The sequence below is a fragment of the Sceloporus undulatus genome, chromosome 3, assembly GCF_019175285.1.
Source record: "Sceloporus undulatus isolate JIND9_A2432 ecotype Alabama chromosome 3, SceUnd_v1.1, whole genome shotgun sequence".
NCBI lineage: Eukaryota > Metazoa > Chordata > Lepidosauria > Squamata > Phrynosomatidae > Sceloporus > Sceloporus undulatus.
In genome coordinates, this window is record NC_056524.1 from 1,956,188 (window position 1) to 1,972,187 (window position 16,000).

At 46.3% G+C, this 16,000-nt stretch overlaps 4 protein-coding genes across 4 annotated transcripts in view; 1 reads left to right on the forward strand and 3 right to left on the reverse strand.

Moving 5' to 3' along the window:
* FHIP1B (FHF complex subunit HOOK interacting protein 1B) overlaps positions 1–16,000 on the reverse strand; it is a 620,510-nt gene that overhangs the window by 418,933 nt on the left and 185,577 nt on the right. The window lies entirely within an intron of this gene.
* Positions 1–16,000, forward strand: part of CCKBR (cholecystokinin B receptor) — a 540,140-nt gene that overhangs the window by 325,750 nt on the left and 198,390 nt on the right.
* TAF10 (TATA-box binding protein associated factor 10) overlaps positions 1–16,000 on the reverse strand; it is a 141,334-nt gene that overhangs the window by 27,414 nt on the left and 97,920 nt on the right. The window lies entirely within an intron of this gene.
* TOMT (transmembrane O-methyltransferase) lies at positions 235–6,249 on the reverse strand. The gene is made up of 3 exons (XM_042460267.1): positions 5,988–6,249; positions 1,694–1,890; positions 235–555 (listed from the first exon to the last, which is right to left on the reverse strand). The coding sequence occupies exons 1-3, from the start codon at positions 6,247–6,249 to the stop codon at positions 235–237; spliced, it is 780 nt and encodes a 259-aa protein (XP_042316201.1).

Sequence of the window (16,000 nt, forward strand, 5' to 3'; positions counted from 1 at the left end):
TGAAAGGAAAGAAATCCCAGTTAAGCTTTAGCAGACATTTTCTGATGGTAAGAGTTGTTTGATGGTGGGGCGGACTTCCCCGGAGGGTGGCAGACTCTCCTTCTTTGCAGGTCTTTCAACCCAGGCTGGATGGCCATGTCTCAGGGGCACTTCAGTGGTGTGTTCCTGCATGGCAGAATGGGGTTGGACTAGGTAACCCCTTGCAGCTGAGTGACTCGCTTGTCCCCTCCGACCTCACTGCAGCCCGGTGTACGTGAGCTGCGCCATCCCATCTGGAATGCCCCGGAAGTATGGCAGGCTGGTCCTGTGCACCCTCCACTTGTACTTCCCGCAGGCCTTTGCGTATTGTAGGAAGCGGGGGGCCCCCGGGAAGATGATGTTGTCCGCCAGGACAGTGGCCCCCTCAGGTAGAAGGTCGTGGGCCTCCAGCATCTGCAGGTCACGCAAGTAGCCTCGGATCCCGTGGTCCATGAAGACCAGGTCAGCTCTGAGCAAGCCATACTTCTCTTTCAGCTGGGGGATGATGTCCTCCGAGGGTCCCACAATGAGCTCCACCTTCATGGAGGGAAAGAGAAAGGCAAGTCAAGGGAGAGGAGGAATTGTACCACAATCCAGCAAGGGAAACAAACAGGAATTCCTAAACCAGGATGGCCAGTCAGGGGTTGTGTCTTGCATGAGGTTATTACCTAAAACAGTGATGTCCAAACTCTGGCCCTCCAGGTGTTTTCGACTTCATCTCCCAGAATCCCAGACTATTGGCCAAGGTGGCTGGGGCTTCTGGGAGATGAAGTCCAAAACACCTAGAGGGCCAGAGTTTGGACATCAGTGATCTAAAAGGAACTTTGTTCTCCAAATTGCGAGGGGCCCCAGAGGGCAACCACAGCCTAATTTTTAATAGGGGAATTTTGTTGCTGCTGAGAGGGTTTTGGGAAACTAAAACCTGTGTATACCAAGAAATGGAACTCCAGAAAGCAAGACCCAAATGTAGTTTTACTCACAGACTAAAGGGAATCGCCGCTTGCGTCAAGACATTCACTCACACACACATCCAAGGACTAAGAATATGAAAAGTGGTAGCAGATAGGGACTTTCAGGATTGCAGATTGTACTGACTATAGAATTGTACAGTAGATTGTAATACTGGAGTGGTTCCAGAAGCAGTTGGGGGATTCTGTGAGATGGAAATGGCTCAGCTTTCCCCGTTCCCTGTAGAATGGATTCATGGATGGATGAATGGATGGATGGACCATAAAACCCCAGCCTCACAAGAATTGTACTGGCTTCGAATGTTTTTCTGGGCAGCATCTAAGACCCTCTGCAAAGGCCTTGTGGTGGGTCAGTCCCTCTGCCCCATTGCTGTCCAAGGCAGGGCCTTCAAGTTCTCCATAAAAGCAACCAACTGGGCAATTCCCCCTCAATGGAGGCCAGGCTGGCTCTCCATCTTGTAGGAGCTTCTGGTGGGCAATTAAAAATGCCATACTTTGCTTGACCTTCAGTCTTTACAATTAGGAATGGTTGCTTCGGCTGATTTTACCGCGTCTCCCATGTTCCCACCAGAGATGCCAGATGCGTGGCAGTAGTGGGACCAAGAAAAAGCCTCCCCCCAAAGATCTGGGAGCCTGTGCAGTTCATAGAGGAAGAGATGTGGTTATCTCAAGGATACTTGGAGGTCATCTGTCTCTGAGCTACTGACCGTATCATCGTCAAAGCCAGCCAGGCGGATGACCTTCTCGGCCACGGCAGCCTTGCGGGTGTCCATCTCCACAGAGTAGATCCGAGCGCCCAGCGGCAGTGCCTGTGCAATGACAATGGTGGCATAGCCGCAGTACGTGCCCAACTCCAGGACTGTGAGGGGAGCTTTCTCATAGATCAGACGCTCCAGGATCTTGGCTGGAAGAAACAAGAACTGGTTTGGATTCATCTCTGTAACCTTCCCTGAAGCCCAGAGCTGGAGGAAAAGTGGGCTATACATGGATTTGTTCTGGTCTTCTAGGATGTCATTGGCTGGAGTTTTGGACCATCAGATTCATAGAATTATAGAATCGTAGAGTTGGAAGAGACTGCAGGGGCCATCCAATCCAACCCTCTGCCGTGCAGGAAATCCAAATCAAAGCATCCCCGACAGATGGCCATCCAGCCTCTGCTTAAAGATCTCCAAAGAAGGAGACTCTATCTCCCTCCAAGGGAGTTTGTTCCACTGTCGAACAGCCCTTACTGTCAGGAAGTTCCTCCTAATGTTGAGGTGGAATCTCTTTTCCTGCAGTTTGCATCCATTGCTCTGTGTCCTGTTCTCTGGAGCAGCAGAAAACAAGCTTGCTCCCTCCTCAATATGACATCCCTTCAAATATTTAAACAGGGCTATCATATCCCCTCTTAACCTTCTCTTCTCCAGGCTAAACATCCCCAGCTCCCTAAGTCTTTCCTTACACGGCTTCATGGTTTCCAGACCCTTCACCCTTTTAGTTGCCCTCCTTTGGACACATGGCTCCAGTTTCTCAACGTCCTTTTTGAATTGTGGTGCCCAGAACTGGACACAATATTCCAGGTGGGGCCTGGCTAGAGCAAAATAGAGTGGGACTATTACTTCCCTTGATCTAGACACTATACTTCTGTTGATGCAGTCTAGAATCATATTGGCCTTTTTAGCTGCCGCATTGCACTGTTCACTTATGTTCAACTTGTGGTCCACTTGGACTCCTAGATCCCTTTCACACGTAGTTTCATTCAGCCAGGTGTCCCCCATAATCCTATATCTGTGCATTTCATTTTTCTGCCCTAAGTGCAGTACCTTACTTTTCTCCGTGTTGAATTTCATTTTGTTAGCTTTGGCCCAGCTTTCAAGTCTATTCAGGTCATTTTGGATCTTGATCCTGTCCTCTGGAGTATTAGCTATTCCTCCTAATTTGGTGTTATCTGCAAATTTGATAAGTATGCTCCCAATTCTGTCATCCAGGTCATTGATAAAGATGTTGAATGACACTGGCCCCAGGACAGAGCCCCACTGGACATCCCACTGGTCACTTCTCTCCAGGATGAAAAGGAGCCATTGTTGAGCACTCTTTGGGTTCGGCTGGTCAACCAGTTACAAATCCGTGTAACAGTTACTTTGTCTAGCCCATATTTTACAAGCCTGTTTGCAAGAATGCAAAGGCCTTGCTGAAATCAAGATATACTATATCCACAGCATTCCCTTCATCTACCAAGCTGGTAATTTTATCAAAGAAAGAGATCAGATTTGTCTGGCATGACTTCTTTCTCTGAAACCCATGTTGACTTTTTGTGATTATGGAATTGCCATCTAGATGTTCACAGACTCTCTGCTTATTCAGGCAGTATCCAGAATAATTGTGGTTTCCTGGATAACATAGTGTCTCCCAGTTTATCTTATTCTCACTCTGTCATGCCAAATAGGGTTTGGGAAGGACAATGGTGGGGCCAGAGCTGCTCACCAACTTTGTTGCCCCTTTATGAGGTCTCATTTTTATGAGGTCCCAGTTTCTTTCTCTTCCTCAGCAAACTGACGACAAATCTTTGTCCACCAACAACCACTGTTAAAACTGGACTTTCTACTTCATTTCCATACCCATAGGATTCTGGACTTGAATTGACATTCTCACACACAAATGAGTTATATATGTCTGTCCCTTGACTTTCCACTCCAATAGATGCATCTGAGGAAGGAGGCTGAAGCCTACAAAAGATATTCCACCTAAACATTAGGACAGTAAACATTCCTGACGGTGAGAGCTATTTGATTGTGAAAGACACTTCCTCAAAGTGTGGTGGAGTCTCCATCTTTGGAGGTCCTTAAACAGAGGCTGGGCAGCCATTGGTCACAGGGGATGCTTTGAGTGAGAGTTCCTGCATGGCAGAAGGGGGATGAATTGGATGGCTCCTTGGATCTCTTCCAACTCTATGATTCTTACTACCAACTTCTTTCTTTCAGTTAGATTTCAAAGGTGCTATGAGATCCCTTTGCAGACTGGTTTTCTGGACTAATACAGCTATATCTGTGTTATAGGATCATTTTGAATTTATAAATGCCAATGAAGTGGGCAAGCTTCTTGGAAATGTAAGGAGGACAACATGCCCCCTCGATCCTTGCCCATCATGGTCATGGTTGACCGCCCAGGTTGGTCATGCAGTGAAGACACTACTACAATCTATAAGCAATGCATCCTTTAGGAAGGATAAATTTCCAGACCAACTAAAACAAGAGGTGGTCAAACTGCTTTTGAAAAAACCCTCCCTAGACCCCCTGGTAAGAAATAATTGCAGACCGGTCTCCCTTCTACTATTCTTGGGCAAGGTGATCGAGAGGGCAGTTGCCTTCCAACTCCAAGTAATCTTGGAGGAAGCCGATTGTCTAGACCCATTTCAAACTGGCTTCAGGGCCGTCTGGGCATCGACAGGGGAAGTGTGACCCTGCTGGTGCTCTTGGACATCTCAGCAGCCTTCGATACCATGGACCATGGTATCCTTCTGGAACACCTGAGAGTTGGACATTGGGGGCACTGTGCTCCAGCGGTTCTGTTCTTACCTCTCGGGCAGATTCCAGATGGTGATGCTCTCTTCTAAAAAAGAGCTGAAATCTGGCGTCCCTCAAGGCGCCATTCTGCCCCGCATGCTGTTTAACATTCACACAAAGCCTCTGGGAGAGATCATCTGGAGACATGGGGCGCAGTGTTATCAGCACGCTGATGACACCCAAATCTACTTCTCTATGTCTCCGACTGCTGCAGTGACTAAAGATGGCATCTCCCCTCTGGATGCCTGCCTTGGGTCGGTAATGGGCTGGATGAGGCAAAACAAACTCAAGCTGAATCCAGAGGAAACGGAGGTACTTGTGATAGGTACCCCAAGTCCAGGGATGGAGATTTGTCAACCAGTCCTGGATGGGGTCCCACTTCCCCTAAAGGATGAGGTTTGCAGTTTGAGAGTACTCCTGGACTCATCTTTACAGCTGCTATCTCAGGTGGAGGCGATGGCCAGGAGTGCTTGGTACCAATTTTGGATGATATGCCAGCTGCGCCCCTACCTGGACCAAAAGGACCTGGAAACAGTGGTACATGTGCTGGTAATCTCTCATCTTGATTTCTGTAATGTGCTCTACATGGGGCTACCCTTGTTACTAAGTTTGGAAGTTTCAACTGGTTCAAAATGCGGCAGCCAGATTGGTCACCAGTTTGTCCAGGTTTGACCATATAACACCAGTGTTTAAATCTCTTCATTGGCTGACGATTAGCTTCCGGGCGCAATACAAGGTGTTGCTTATTACCTTTAAAGCCCTACATGGCTTGGGCCCAAGTTACTTGTGGGAACGCCTCTCCCTACGCAATCCGCCCAGCACTCTCAGAATAACTGGGAAGAACGTATTAGAACACGTTCCAACCAAGCTCATATTGACCTCCCAGAAAGCCTTTACAGTGGCTGCTCCAAAATTGTGGAATGATCTCCCGGAGGAGATCCGTCTCTTATTACCTCCTTGGAGTCATTGAAGATGGCACTTAAGAAGGATCTCTTACAGCAAGCTTATCCATCTGACATTGTGTAAGTGTCTCCTTCAGACCATTGAATGGATTTTTATTGATGTATTTTAAATGTATTTTATACTAATGACTGTAATCCCGCCTCAATCCATCTGGGAGCAGCGGGAAAATATAAATAAACTATTATTATTATTATTATTATTATTATTATTATTATTATTATTATTATTATTATTATATATCTTTGAACAACGACAAAGAGTTTGGAGAATTGATCTTTTTATAAGAAAAGGGCTTTTCTTAGTGTGCTAGAATACTTCTATTTTGTGACGGTTTAATGCCATCTTAAACCTCCCCCTTTGCATGTTTCTAGCTCCATGGATATTTGCTTGCATTCCTTTGTAACCTTGCAGTCCACCTTGAGTCCCCGCTTTGGGGCAAAAGCAGAGCTAAATGGGGAAATCAGAAAAAGTGTGTGAGAGAGAGGTTTGCACAGACCTTTTTGGGGGCCCAGGTTGCTGAGGTACTCGCAGTGGATGCTCCAGTGGTCAAAGGTTTCCAGGAGGTGCTGGGGGTCCCCAGGGATGGCATGGGTCAAGACGTACTGGAAGGCCCTCTCCTCCTGAGGGACACCGGTCAGGTAGTCCTGCAGCCGCCGGACCAGCACCGCCCGGTAGAAGAGCCGGAAATAGTGGCGGTAACGGATGAGGAGGGTGACCACGAAGGGGAGGAAGGCCAAGGCGATGGCTGGGGAAACCATCACGCTCAGGGATGTCCTCAGACCTGGGACAGACACAAAAGGGGAGGATTTGGGGGACACTGGACTCTGCCTACTGGGCTCACTGGGGTCTCAGGAAAGATGTCTGTAGGCAAACATTGACAGCCACATGAAGCCAGTGAACCAGGGTTGGAGGGGTGGCTTCCCAACTTGGATATGGCTTCAAAAGAGGACTGGACAAATCCTCTAGCAATTAGGGCCATAAAGGTATCACCTCCAGGAAACCTTAGGCAAGTCACCTCAGGCAAGTCCTACTCAGGCAAGTGACCTCAGGCAAGTCACACTCTCTGAGCCTCAGGTGAAAGCAATGGCAAACCTCCTCTGAACAAATCTTGCCAGGAAAGCCCCATGATAGGTTTGCCTTAGGATCACTGTAAGTCTGAAGCAACCTGAAGGCATGCAACAATGCTGTCATGTCACCCCTTAATTCTCACTTCTCCCTAAATGTCTCCTCAGAGGGCTTCATGGTTTCCAGACCCTCCACAATTTTGGTTGCCATCCTCTGGACACAGTTCCAGCTTCTCAGCATCCTTTTTGAATTGTGGTCCCCAGGAGTAGACACAGGAATATCCCAGGTGGGGCCTGACCAAAGCAGAATAGAGTGGCACTATTTGTCTGGGCTCTTTCTCACACTGCATAAATATAGATAGCACTTTTATAGTGCTGGTACTTAAAGTGGAATCATTGTGCTATATTTTCTTGCAGTTGTGAAAGAGATGTGGAGAGCCAGTGATTCACCTGGTGAGCTTTGTGGGTTAAGTTAGAGTGGAAACCTGGATCTTTCTCTGTCCAGCACTGTGACCGCTGCCCCACACTGACCCCAAGGAAGTGCCCCTTGACCCTTGTTTCTGCCCTGCCCCCCCCCCCCCCTGGGTCTTGAAATGGCTCCCTTCCTTCCAGGGGCTGAGGATGAGGAAAGCGACTCTTACCTGCCAGGAGCTACAAACGGCGGTCGTTTTGTGTCCAGCGGCTGAGATGCAAAGGCCGCTCTGAGCTCACCTGGACATCAGGGCGAGAAGCCAACTAGCCACCTGTCCTCCCTATAAATGATGGATGATGCTGCCTCTCGGGTTCCCTGTCTGCACCTGCTGCCATCCCTGGATGAGAGGGAACCGAGGCCTCTGAAAGGCTCTGGGTTAAAGGAAGTTTAGGATGGCTTGAGGGCAATGTCAGGCCTAATGTTAGACATAAAGAAAGGGAAAATAATGACCATGCAGACTTTGCATAATGTCCACCTGGATAATGAGGCAAGTGAAATAGTTGAAGTGTTCCCGTACGTAGGACCAAAGTCAGAACCATCCAATCCATTGTATTCCCCATCATCCCCGTGGATGGATATGAGAGCCAGACAGTGAGGAAAGTGGACAAGAAGAACAGCAATCCTTTTGAGATGTAGTGCTGGGGAAGAGAGCTGAGGATACGCAAAAGACCAACAAATGGCTCCTGAAACAGATTGAACCTGGAATCTCCTTAGAAGCCAAGATGGCAAAACTCTCTTGTTCCCACCAAACATGCCTGAGAGGGTTCTGGGACAGAGAGAAAAGCCTCTCTCGATGACCTCAATATTCTGGGGGGCTTGGACAGGGAGATATGGTCCTTTAAAATAGCCTGGACCCAAGCCGTATAGGGCTTTAGAGGTCAAAACCAGCCCTTTGAATTGTGCCTGGAAATGGACTGGCAGCCAATGGAGCTGTTGCAACAAGGGAGTTGTATGCTCCCTGAAGCCAGCTCCATTTAACAGCTTGGCTGCAGCTGTTTAGACCAGCTGAAGTGTCTGAGCACTTTTCAAAGGTAGCCCCACGTAGAGCGCATTACAGTAATCCAAACAGGATGTAACCAAGGCATGTACCACCGTGGCCAGGCATGACTTCTCCAGGAATGGGCCCAGTTGGCGCATGAGTTTTAGCTGTGCAAAGGCACTCCTGGTCACCACTGATACCTGGACTTCCAGGCTCAGGGCTGAATCCAGAAGTACCCCCAAGATACAAACCTGAGTTTTCAGAGGGAGTGTAACCCCATCTAACACAGGTGGATCCCTATTCCCAGATCTGTCTTTTGACTGACCAGGAGCACCTCTGTCTTGCCTGGGTTAAGCTTCCATTTTTGGTGGGTTTTTTGGGCTATGTGGCCATGTTCTAGAAGAGTTTCTTCTTGATGTTTCACCACAGATGCTGGTGAAACGTCAGGAAGAAACTCTTCTAGAACATGGCCACATAGCCTGAAAAACGCACAAAAACTATGGAGGCTGGACATGAAAGCCTTCGACTTCACATAAGCTTCCATTTGTTTGGTCTCAGAAACCGGTTTAGGACAAAACAGCTTCCTTGGAATTAGGTGGAAAGGAGCGACAGAGCTGGGTATCATCAGCATACAGGGGACACTCCAAAACTCTGGATGACCTTTCCCAGTGGTTTCATGTAGATGTTAAAAAGCATAGGGGACAGCACTGAGCCCTGAGGGACCAATGGCCAGGAGGCTGAACAGGTATCCCCCCAGCACCACCTTCTGAGAGTCAGAAACAGCAAGTGTCTTCAGAGGGGGTTTGCCATTGCCATCCTCTGGGGCTGAGAGAGTGTGACTTGCCCAAGGTAACCCTGTGGGTTTCTGTGGCTGAGCCAGGATTCAAACCCTGGCCTCCAGAGTCATAAACTACTAGACCATGTTGTTCTCAGTGTTTATTATGTAGTCATCCATATTTTTCTAATTAACTTATCTTTGTTAAAGTGCCTCGTTGGCTTCCAGTATTATAAGTTCTATAATAATGTACTTTACTAGCAATTTTTAAAGTAAAAAAAACAAACCCTGTACTTTACTAGCAACAAACCCATGGTTGAATCTCTATTTAAGTTATTCCTTTCATTTGTCCTGAAATTAAGGGGAAAACCCTTTCAACATTTGCATTACAGTATGTCCTCTAGCAGCACATTGTCTCTAACAGGTTTTTGGGCCTTTCCCCCAAGCTCTGGGTTCAAGTCTTGCCTGCTGCTGCTGCTGCTCCTGCAAGAAAAAAGGAAAGGACCCATATGGCACTATCTGGTTGTGTCCTGTAGACCCTCTTTTCGCTGTTTCTTTCACTGCCTTCCTCGCTGTTCTCCACTTTTGCACTCGAGTCTGATGCTATCGTACAAACTGTCTCTTTATTGCTGATGTTCGCAGCGTCTGCATTTTGGTGTATCACTTCCTTGAAGTCTGCCATCTGGAGCTGTGTCTCCCTGCAGAGGTCTTTTACTTCTGGCACCACTGTAACCATATACTTTGCTTAGGGGAATTAGTAGCTCAATAAAGCTGGGTTACACAGCCTGGGATCTTCTCAGTGTTTACGGAGGTGAGACACAAACAAAACCACATAGACAAAGTCTCAAAGAATGGTATTTCATTTTAAGGGGAAACACATACACTGATTAAGGGAAGTAATAGTCCCACTCTATTCTGCTTTGGTCAGGACGCACCTGGAATAATCCTGTGTCCAGTTCTGGGCTCCACAATTCAAAAAGGGTGTTGAGAAGCTGAAGTATGTCCAAAGGAGGGCGACTAAAATGGTGAAGGGTCTGGAAACCATGTTCTATGAGGAACGCCTTAGGGAGCTGGGGATGTTTAGCCTGGAGAAGGTTAGGTTAAGAGGTGATATGATAGCCCTGTTTAAATATTTGAAGGGATGTCATATTGAGGAGGAAGTTGTTTTTTGCAACTCCAGAGAATAGCATCTGGAACAAAGGATGCAAGCTACATGAAAAGAGGTTCCTAAATATTAAACCTTAGGAGGAACTTCCTGACAGTAAGAGCTGTTTGACAGTGGAACACACTTCCTTGGAAAGTGGTGGTCTCCCTCCTTGGAGTTCTTTACACAGAGGCTGGATGGCCATCTGTCACAAGGGATGCTTTGATTGAGAGTTCCTGCATGTCAGGGGGTTGGACTGGATGGCCCTTGGGGTCTCTTCCAACTCTATGATTCTATGACCAAAGCAGAATAGAGTAGTACTGTTACTTCCCTCGATCTAAACCCTATGCTTCTATTGATGCCGCCTAGGATCATATTGGCTTTGATTACTCTTTCATGGTGTCAATCTCCATGTCAAGCGACCGTCTTCTTTTCTGCCTGCCTTGTACTTTATTTTCAGCTTCAGCTGACTCATCTTTGCTTCTAGTGAGGCCTGACTCCTTAGCAGTGGCTAATTGCAACTGGGGAGGGTTTTGTGTTTCAGTTGGTAGCATCCCAGAAGAAAATGGCTGAGTGGGTTTTCCTGGCCCACGGACCCATGGTTTTTCAGGATTCCTCCTGGCAAAGTGGAGCTGTATTTTCTGGCTATTGGGTTGGCATGTGTGGTCAGCAGCTGCACTGTTGCCAGGGTACACTCTTCCCATTCATCCTGTGGCACCGACTAGTGCTCCAGCCTCACACATCCCTCAGATACACCCAAGAAAACACAGTCTCTGGGGCAGGTGGTTATGGGGGGGCGGGGGCAGGCAGTGACCAGATACCCTCCTTTCCCCAGACATGCCCTACATTTCAACCTTCTGTCTGGGAGGAATTGCAAAATGTCCTCCATTTTCAGTATGACTGAGAAGCCCATGGAGTAACACCACATTTGCTATTCCCTTTTGAGAAATGTATCTACTTGACCACCTGTCCTCAATGCAAATAGGTGGCTTGGAAGCACGGCCACTTTCTAAAGTCCCTTTTTCCCAGGAGCAGCAGCAGACAAGATTTGCACCTAAAACTTGTTTCTCAAAGGGGAAAAGGAAATGGGCTTCTTGAGGACACAATGCAAATGTTGACAATTCCTTCCCCCCCCCTTTAATGGACAAATGTTTATTTAAATCTACAGTTTAAAAGTAGATTCAGTCAAAGGTTTGTTGCTTCTTGTTGCCGTGTGTCTTCAAGTTGTTTCTGACTTGTGGTGACCCTAAGGCATCAATAGGAATGTAAACCGCTTAGGTTTACACTTTGTAAACCATTTAGGGAGTGCTTATGTGCACTGATAAGCAGTATAGAAATGAACTTGCCATTACTATTGCTAATATAGTGTTTAGATGGAGGGAAGTAATAGTGCCACTCTATTCTGCTTTGGTCAGGCCTCACCTAGAATAATCCTGTGTCCAGTTCTAGGCACCACAATTCAAAAAGGACGTTGAAAAACTGGAGCGTGACCAAAGGAGGACCACCAAAATGGTCTGGAAACCATGTCCTATGAAGAAAAACTTAGGGAGCTAGATATGTTTAGCCTGGAGAAGAGAAGGTTAAGAGGTGATAGGATAGCCCTGTTTAAATATGTGAAGGGTTGCCATATGGATGTGATGTGATGTGATCTGCTTTTATATGTGATGTTTTTAATTTGTCTTTTCTTTTCTATATGGTAATTTTATCTATTTCTTTATTTAATTGTTATTATCTTAGAGTGTATGCCTTGGGCAGGCTTTTATATACTCCTTAATTTTATCGACTTTGTACAGCGCTGTGTATAATTACAGTGCTCTAGAAATAAAGTTTAATAATAATAATAATAGAGGATGTACAGAATCATAGAATCGTAGAGTTGGAAGAGACCGCAAGGGCCATCCAGTCCAACCCCATTCTGCCATGCAGGAAATCTCTATCAAAGCATCCCTGACAGATGGCCATCCAGCCTCTGTTTAAAGACCTCCAAGGAAGGAGGCTCCATCACCCTCCGAGGAAGGAGTCTGTTCCACTGTCAAACAGCTCTTACTGTCAAGAAGTTCCTCCTAATGTTGAGCTGGAAGCTCTTCATCTCATTTGAATCCATTGTTCTTAGTCATGTTCTCTGGCGCAGCAGAAAACAAGCTGGCTCCCTCCTCAATATGACACCCCTTCAAATCTTTAAAGAGGGCTATCATATCACTTCTTAAGTCTCTTTTCCAGGCTAAACATACCTAGCTCATAAGGCATGGTTTCCAGACCTTTCAGCATTTTGGTCGCCCTCCTCTGGACATGCTCCAGTTTCCCAACATGCTTTTTGAATTGTGGAGCCCAGAACTGGAGACAGTTTTCCAGCTGGGGCCTGACCAAGGCAGAAAAGAGTGGCAGGATTACTTCCCTTGAGTTAGACACTATAAGGATTGTGGCTGGGCCTTGAGCTATTGGCCTCCAGCTGTCCTGATCTAGTTCACAATGCAGATTGTGTTTTATCATAGCAGGAGAAGGGAAAGAGAGCCTGGGGCACCTTCCTTGTGAGGGCAGGCTAAAGTTAGGGGGTAATTTTTTCATTTCAGTGAAACAAAAGGCAAGGAAAGCAGGTTGTGGTTTGCACAACTATGGCTGGTGCGGAGGAGGTTAGCGGCAGGTGCTCCTTGTGCCTTGCCCTCTGCTAGGAGTCATGCTAAGAGTTGAGGATTGACACACAGCAATATGGATGGGATTCAAGCAAGTCCTCCATTCAATAGTGTTCACTCACACAACTCCCTGCCACAAGAAGCTAGTTTGGGTGGCATTTAGAGGCTCTTAGAGCATTATCGCTTTATTAAGTAAACCTGGCAAGCAAACAAAAAGATGCGTATTTTTTTTTTCTCCCTTTGCATGATGTCAGTCTCTTTTGTTCTCCTCCAGTTTTATTGTGGGAAAGAGTAATAAGTGTCACAAAAGTGCCCCATTTGCCAAGCTGATATAATCCATTTGGCAAAAGTGATGCTTTTACAACCTGAAGAGAACGAAAGTCATGCGGATGGAGAGAAAAAATGGGTCTTTTCGTTTGCTTGCTATGCTTGCAGCATGTCATGCTAAGAAGAGCCAAGCAGTCAGGAATTTAGTGTCCAGAGTCTCCAAAACTTGTAGCCTAACCTGTTGTTGTCACTTTGGGAACAAACAGACCAGGCATTGCCTGAGAAAAAGCCTTTTAAGGCAATGCAAAATGCACAGTGGAAACCCAGTGGGTGACCTTGGGCAAGTCACACTCTCTCAGCCTCAGGGGAAGGTAATAGCAAACCTCCTCTGAACAAATCTGGCCAAGAAAACCCCAGGATGGGTTCACCTTAGGATTGCCATAAGTTGGAAACTACTTGAAGGCATGGAACAACAAACGACAAACTTTCATAAATGCTTTATTCCTTGGGCATGAATATCATCATCATCATCATCATCAGCATCATCATCATCATCATCATCATCATCACATCCATCATCTTTATTTATCAGTGCCGTAAATGTACAAGGCGCTGTACAAAACCAGGTGAAATCAAAATATATAAAAGCCTGCCTCTGGTGTACATCTAGAAGTTAAAACAACAAATTAAAAACATCATGAAGAAACAAGTAAGACGACAATATCCAGTATTGAATCAAGCATCAGAACAACTGGGTCACAATCTGAACAGAATGATAGGATAACAATATAACTTATACAAAACAACAATAACTAGCAAAGGAAATGATCTTTTTCTGGCATTTTTACTGCAAATAATGTGATAACACTATTAAATCATCTGGTATCCTTGATTCCAATTCAGTCTTCTTGCTAAATCAATAAACTGGGACGGAGACATGCAGCTGATGACACTCTAGCTGGATTTCTCAACTGTATTCTCAGGCTGAGAGAAATGTTTTGGAAATGTGTAGTCAGTTAATAAATGCAGCAATTTCAAGGTTTCAGTTTTCTGGTTTTCAAAGCAGTCTAAATGGGTGATTTGAAAAGGACCTTGTCAAACTTGGATCTGAAAGACTGTAAATGTGTGCCAATAATGAAAAGGTGGCTTTTCTGGTTACAATGATGCATCTACACAGAGAAATAATGCCGTTTCACACACCACTTTAAATGCTGTTGCTCCAGCCTATGGCTCTGGGTTCAAATTTTACAAGCACTTCAGCCTTCTCTGCCCAAGATGATGGTGCCTAACAAACTACAAATCACAGGTTCGGTAGGATGGAGCCACGGCAGTTAAAAGTGGAGTCAATCTGCATTATTTCTACAGTGAGATGCACCATGAATCAGAAGATTAGAATCATAGAATCATAGAGTTGGAAGAGATCCCAAGAAGGGCCATCCAGTCCAACCCATTCTGCCATGCAGGAAATCTAATCAAAGCACCCGGACAGATGGCCATGAGCTTCGGTTAAAGACCTCTAAGGAAGAGACTCCACTACGAGGAAGAAGCCTGTTCCACTGTTGAACGACCTTTACTGTCAGAGGTTCCTCCTAATGTGAGCTGGAATCTCTTTTCCTGTAGCTTGCATCATTGTCAGGGTCCTGTTCTCTGGAGCAGCAGAAAACAAGTTGCTCCCTCTCAATATGACATCCTTCCAATATTTAAACAGGGCGATCATATCACCTCTTAACCTTCTTTTCCAGGCTAAACATCCCCAGCTCCCTAAGTCGTTCCATCAGAGGGCTTCATGGTTTCCAGACCCTTCACCATTTTAGTCACCCTCCTGGACACATGCTCCAGTTTCTCAATGCCTTTTTGAATTTGTGTTGCCCAGAACAGGACACAGTATTATCAGGTGGGGTGACCAAGCAGAATACGTGGCACTATACTTCCCTTGATCTAGACACTATACTTTTATTGATGCACCTAAATTGCATTGGCCTTGTTAGCTGCTGCATTGCACTGTTGACTCATGTTCAACTTGTGGTCTCCTTGGACTCCCAATTCCTTTCACCACGTAAAGTCTCTCGTTCAGCCAGGTGTCCCCCATGATCCTATATCTGTGCATTTCATTTTTTCCACCCTAAGTGCAATACCTTACATTTCTCTGCTGTTGAATTTCATTTTGTTACTTTGGTGCTGAGGAACACTAGATGTTAGGAATGGGAAGGGCAGCCATGAAGGAACTAGACAAGATCCTAAACTGTAAAGATATACAACAGGACAAAGTTAGGATAGTCCAAGCTGTTGTATTCTCCATCACCAGCTGCAGCTGTGAGAGCTGGACAGGAAGAAGTAGATGGGAAGAAATGCATTCATTTGAGATGTGATGCGGGAGAGGAGTGCTGAGGATACTGGATGGTAGGAAGACAAACAGATGGATCCTAGAACAGATCAAGCTGGAATTCTCCCTGGAAGCCAGATGAAATACTGAGGCTGTTTACTTTGGCCACATCATGAGAAGGCACAATAATGCTAGGAAATATGGAGGGATGTAGAAAGAGAGGAAGGCCAGATGGATGGACTCTATGAAGAACGTTTAGAGGACCTAAACAGATCAGCGGAGGACAGGGGGATTTGTGAATCTCTCATCCCCAGGGTTGCCGTATGTCGAGATCGACTCAAGGGAGGTTAACAAAAACCCAAACTCAGGCATTTTGCGTGGGGGGGTGGGGCCATGGGTTTGTTGAATCTCGCAGAGAGAGGGATGCCAGAAGCGGATCCCACATCTTGGGTGAAGAAAAGCAGCCCCATCCACTGCATCTGATCTGCTGCACCCCACCTAGAGACACATAGGAGGATACTTGCCCACAGGAACCTATGAGAATATCTGGCCCTTAGGCAACAGTTGGAGGATACTTTCCCATAGGGAAACATTGGAGGACACTTGCTCATAAGGGAACATGGAGGATACATCCCACAGGGCAACATTGGGGACATTTGCTCATAAGGGAACATTGGAGGATACTTTCCCATAGGGAAACATTGGAGGACACTGGCTCATAAGGGAACATTGGAGGATACTTCCAACAGGGCAACATTGGAGGACATTGCTCAAAAGGGAACATTGGAGGATACTTCCCTAGGGCAACATTGGAGGACACGTTGCGTCAGTAAGGGAACATTGGAGGATACTTCC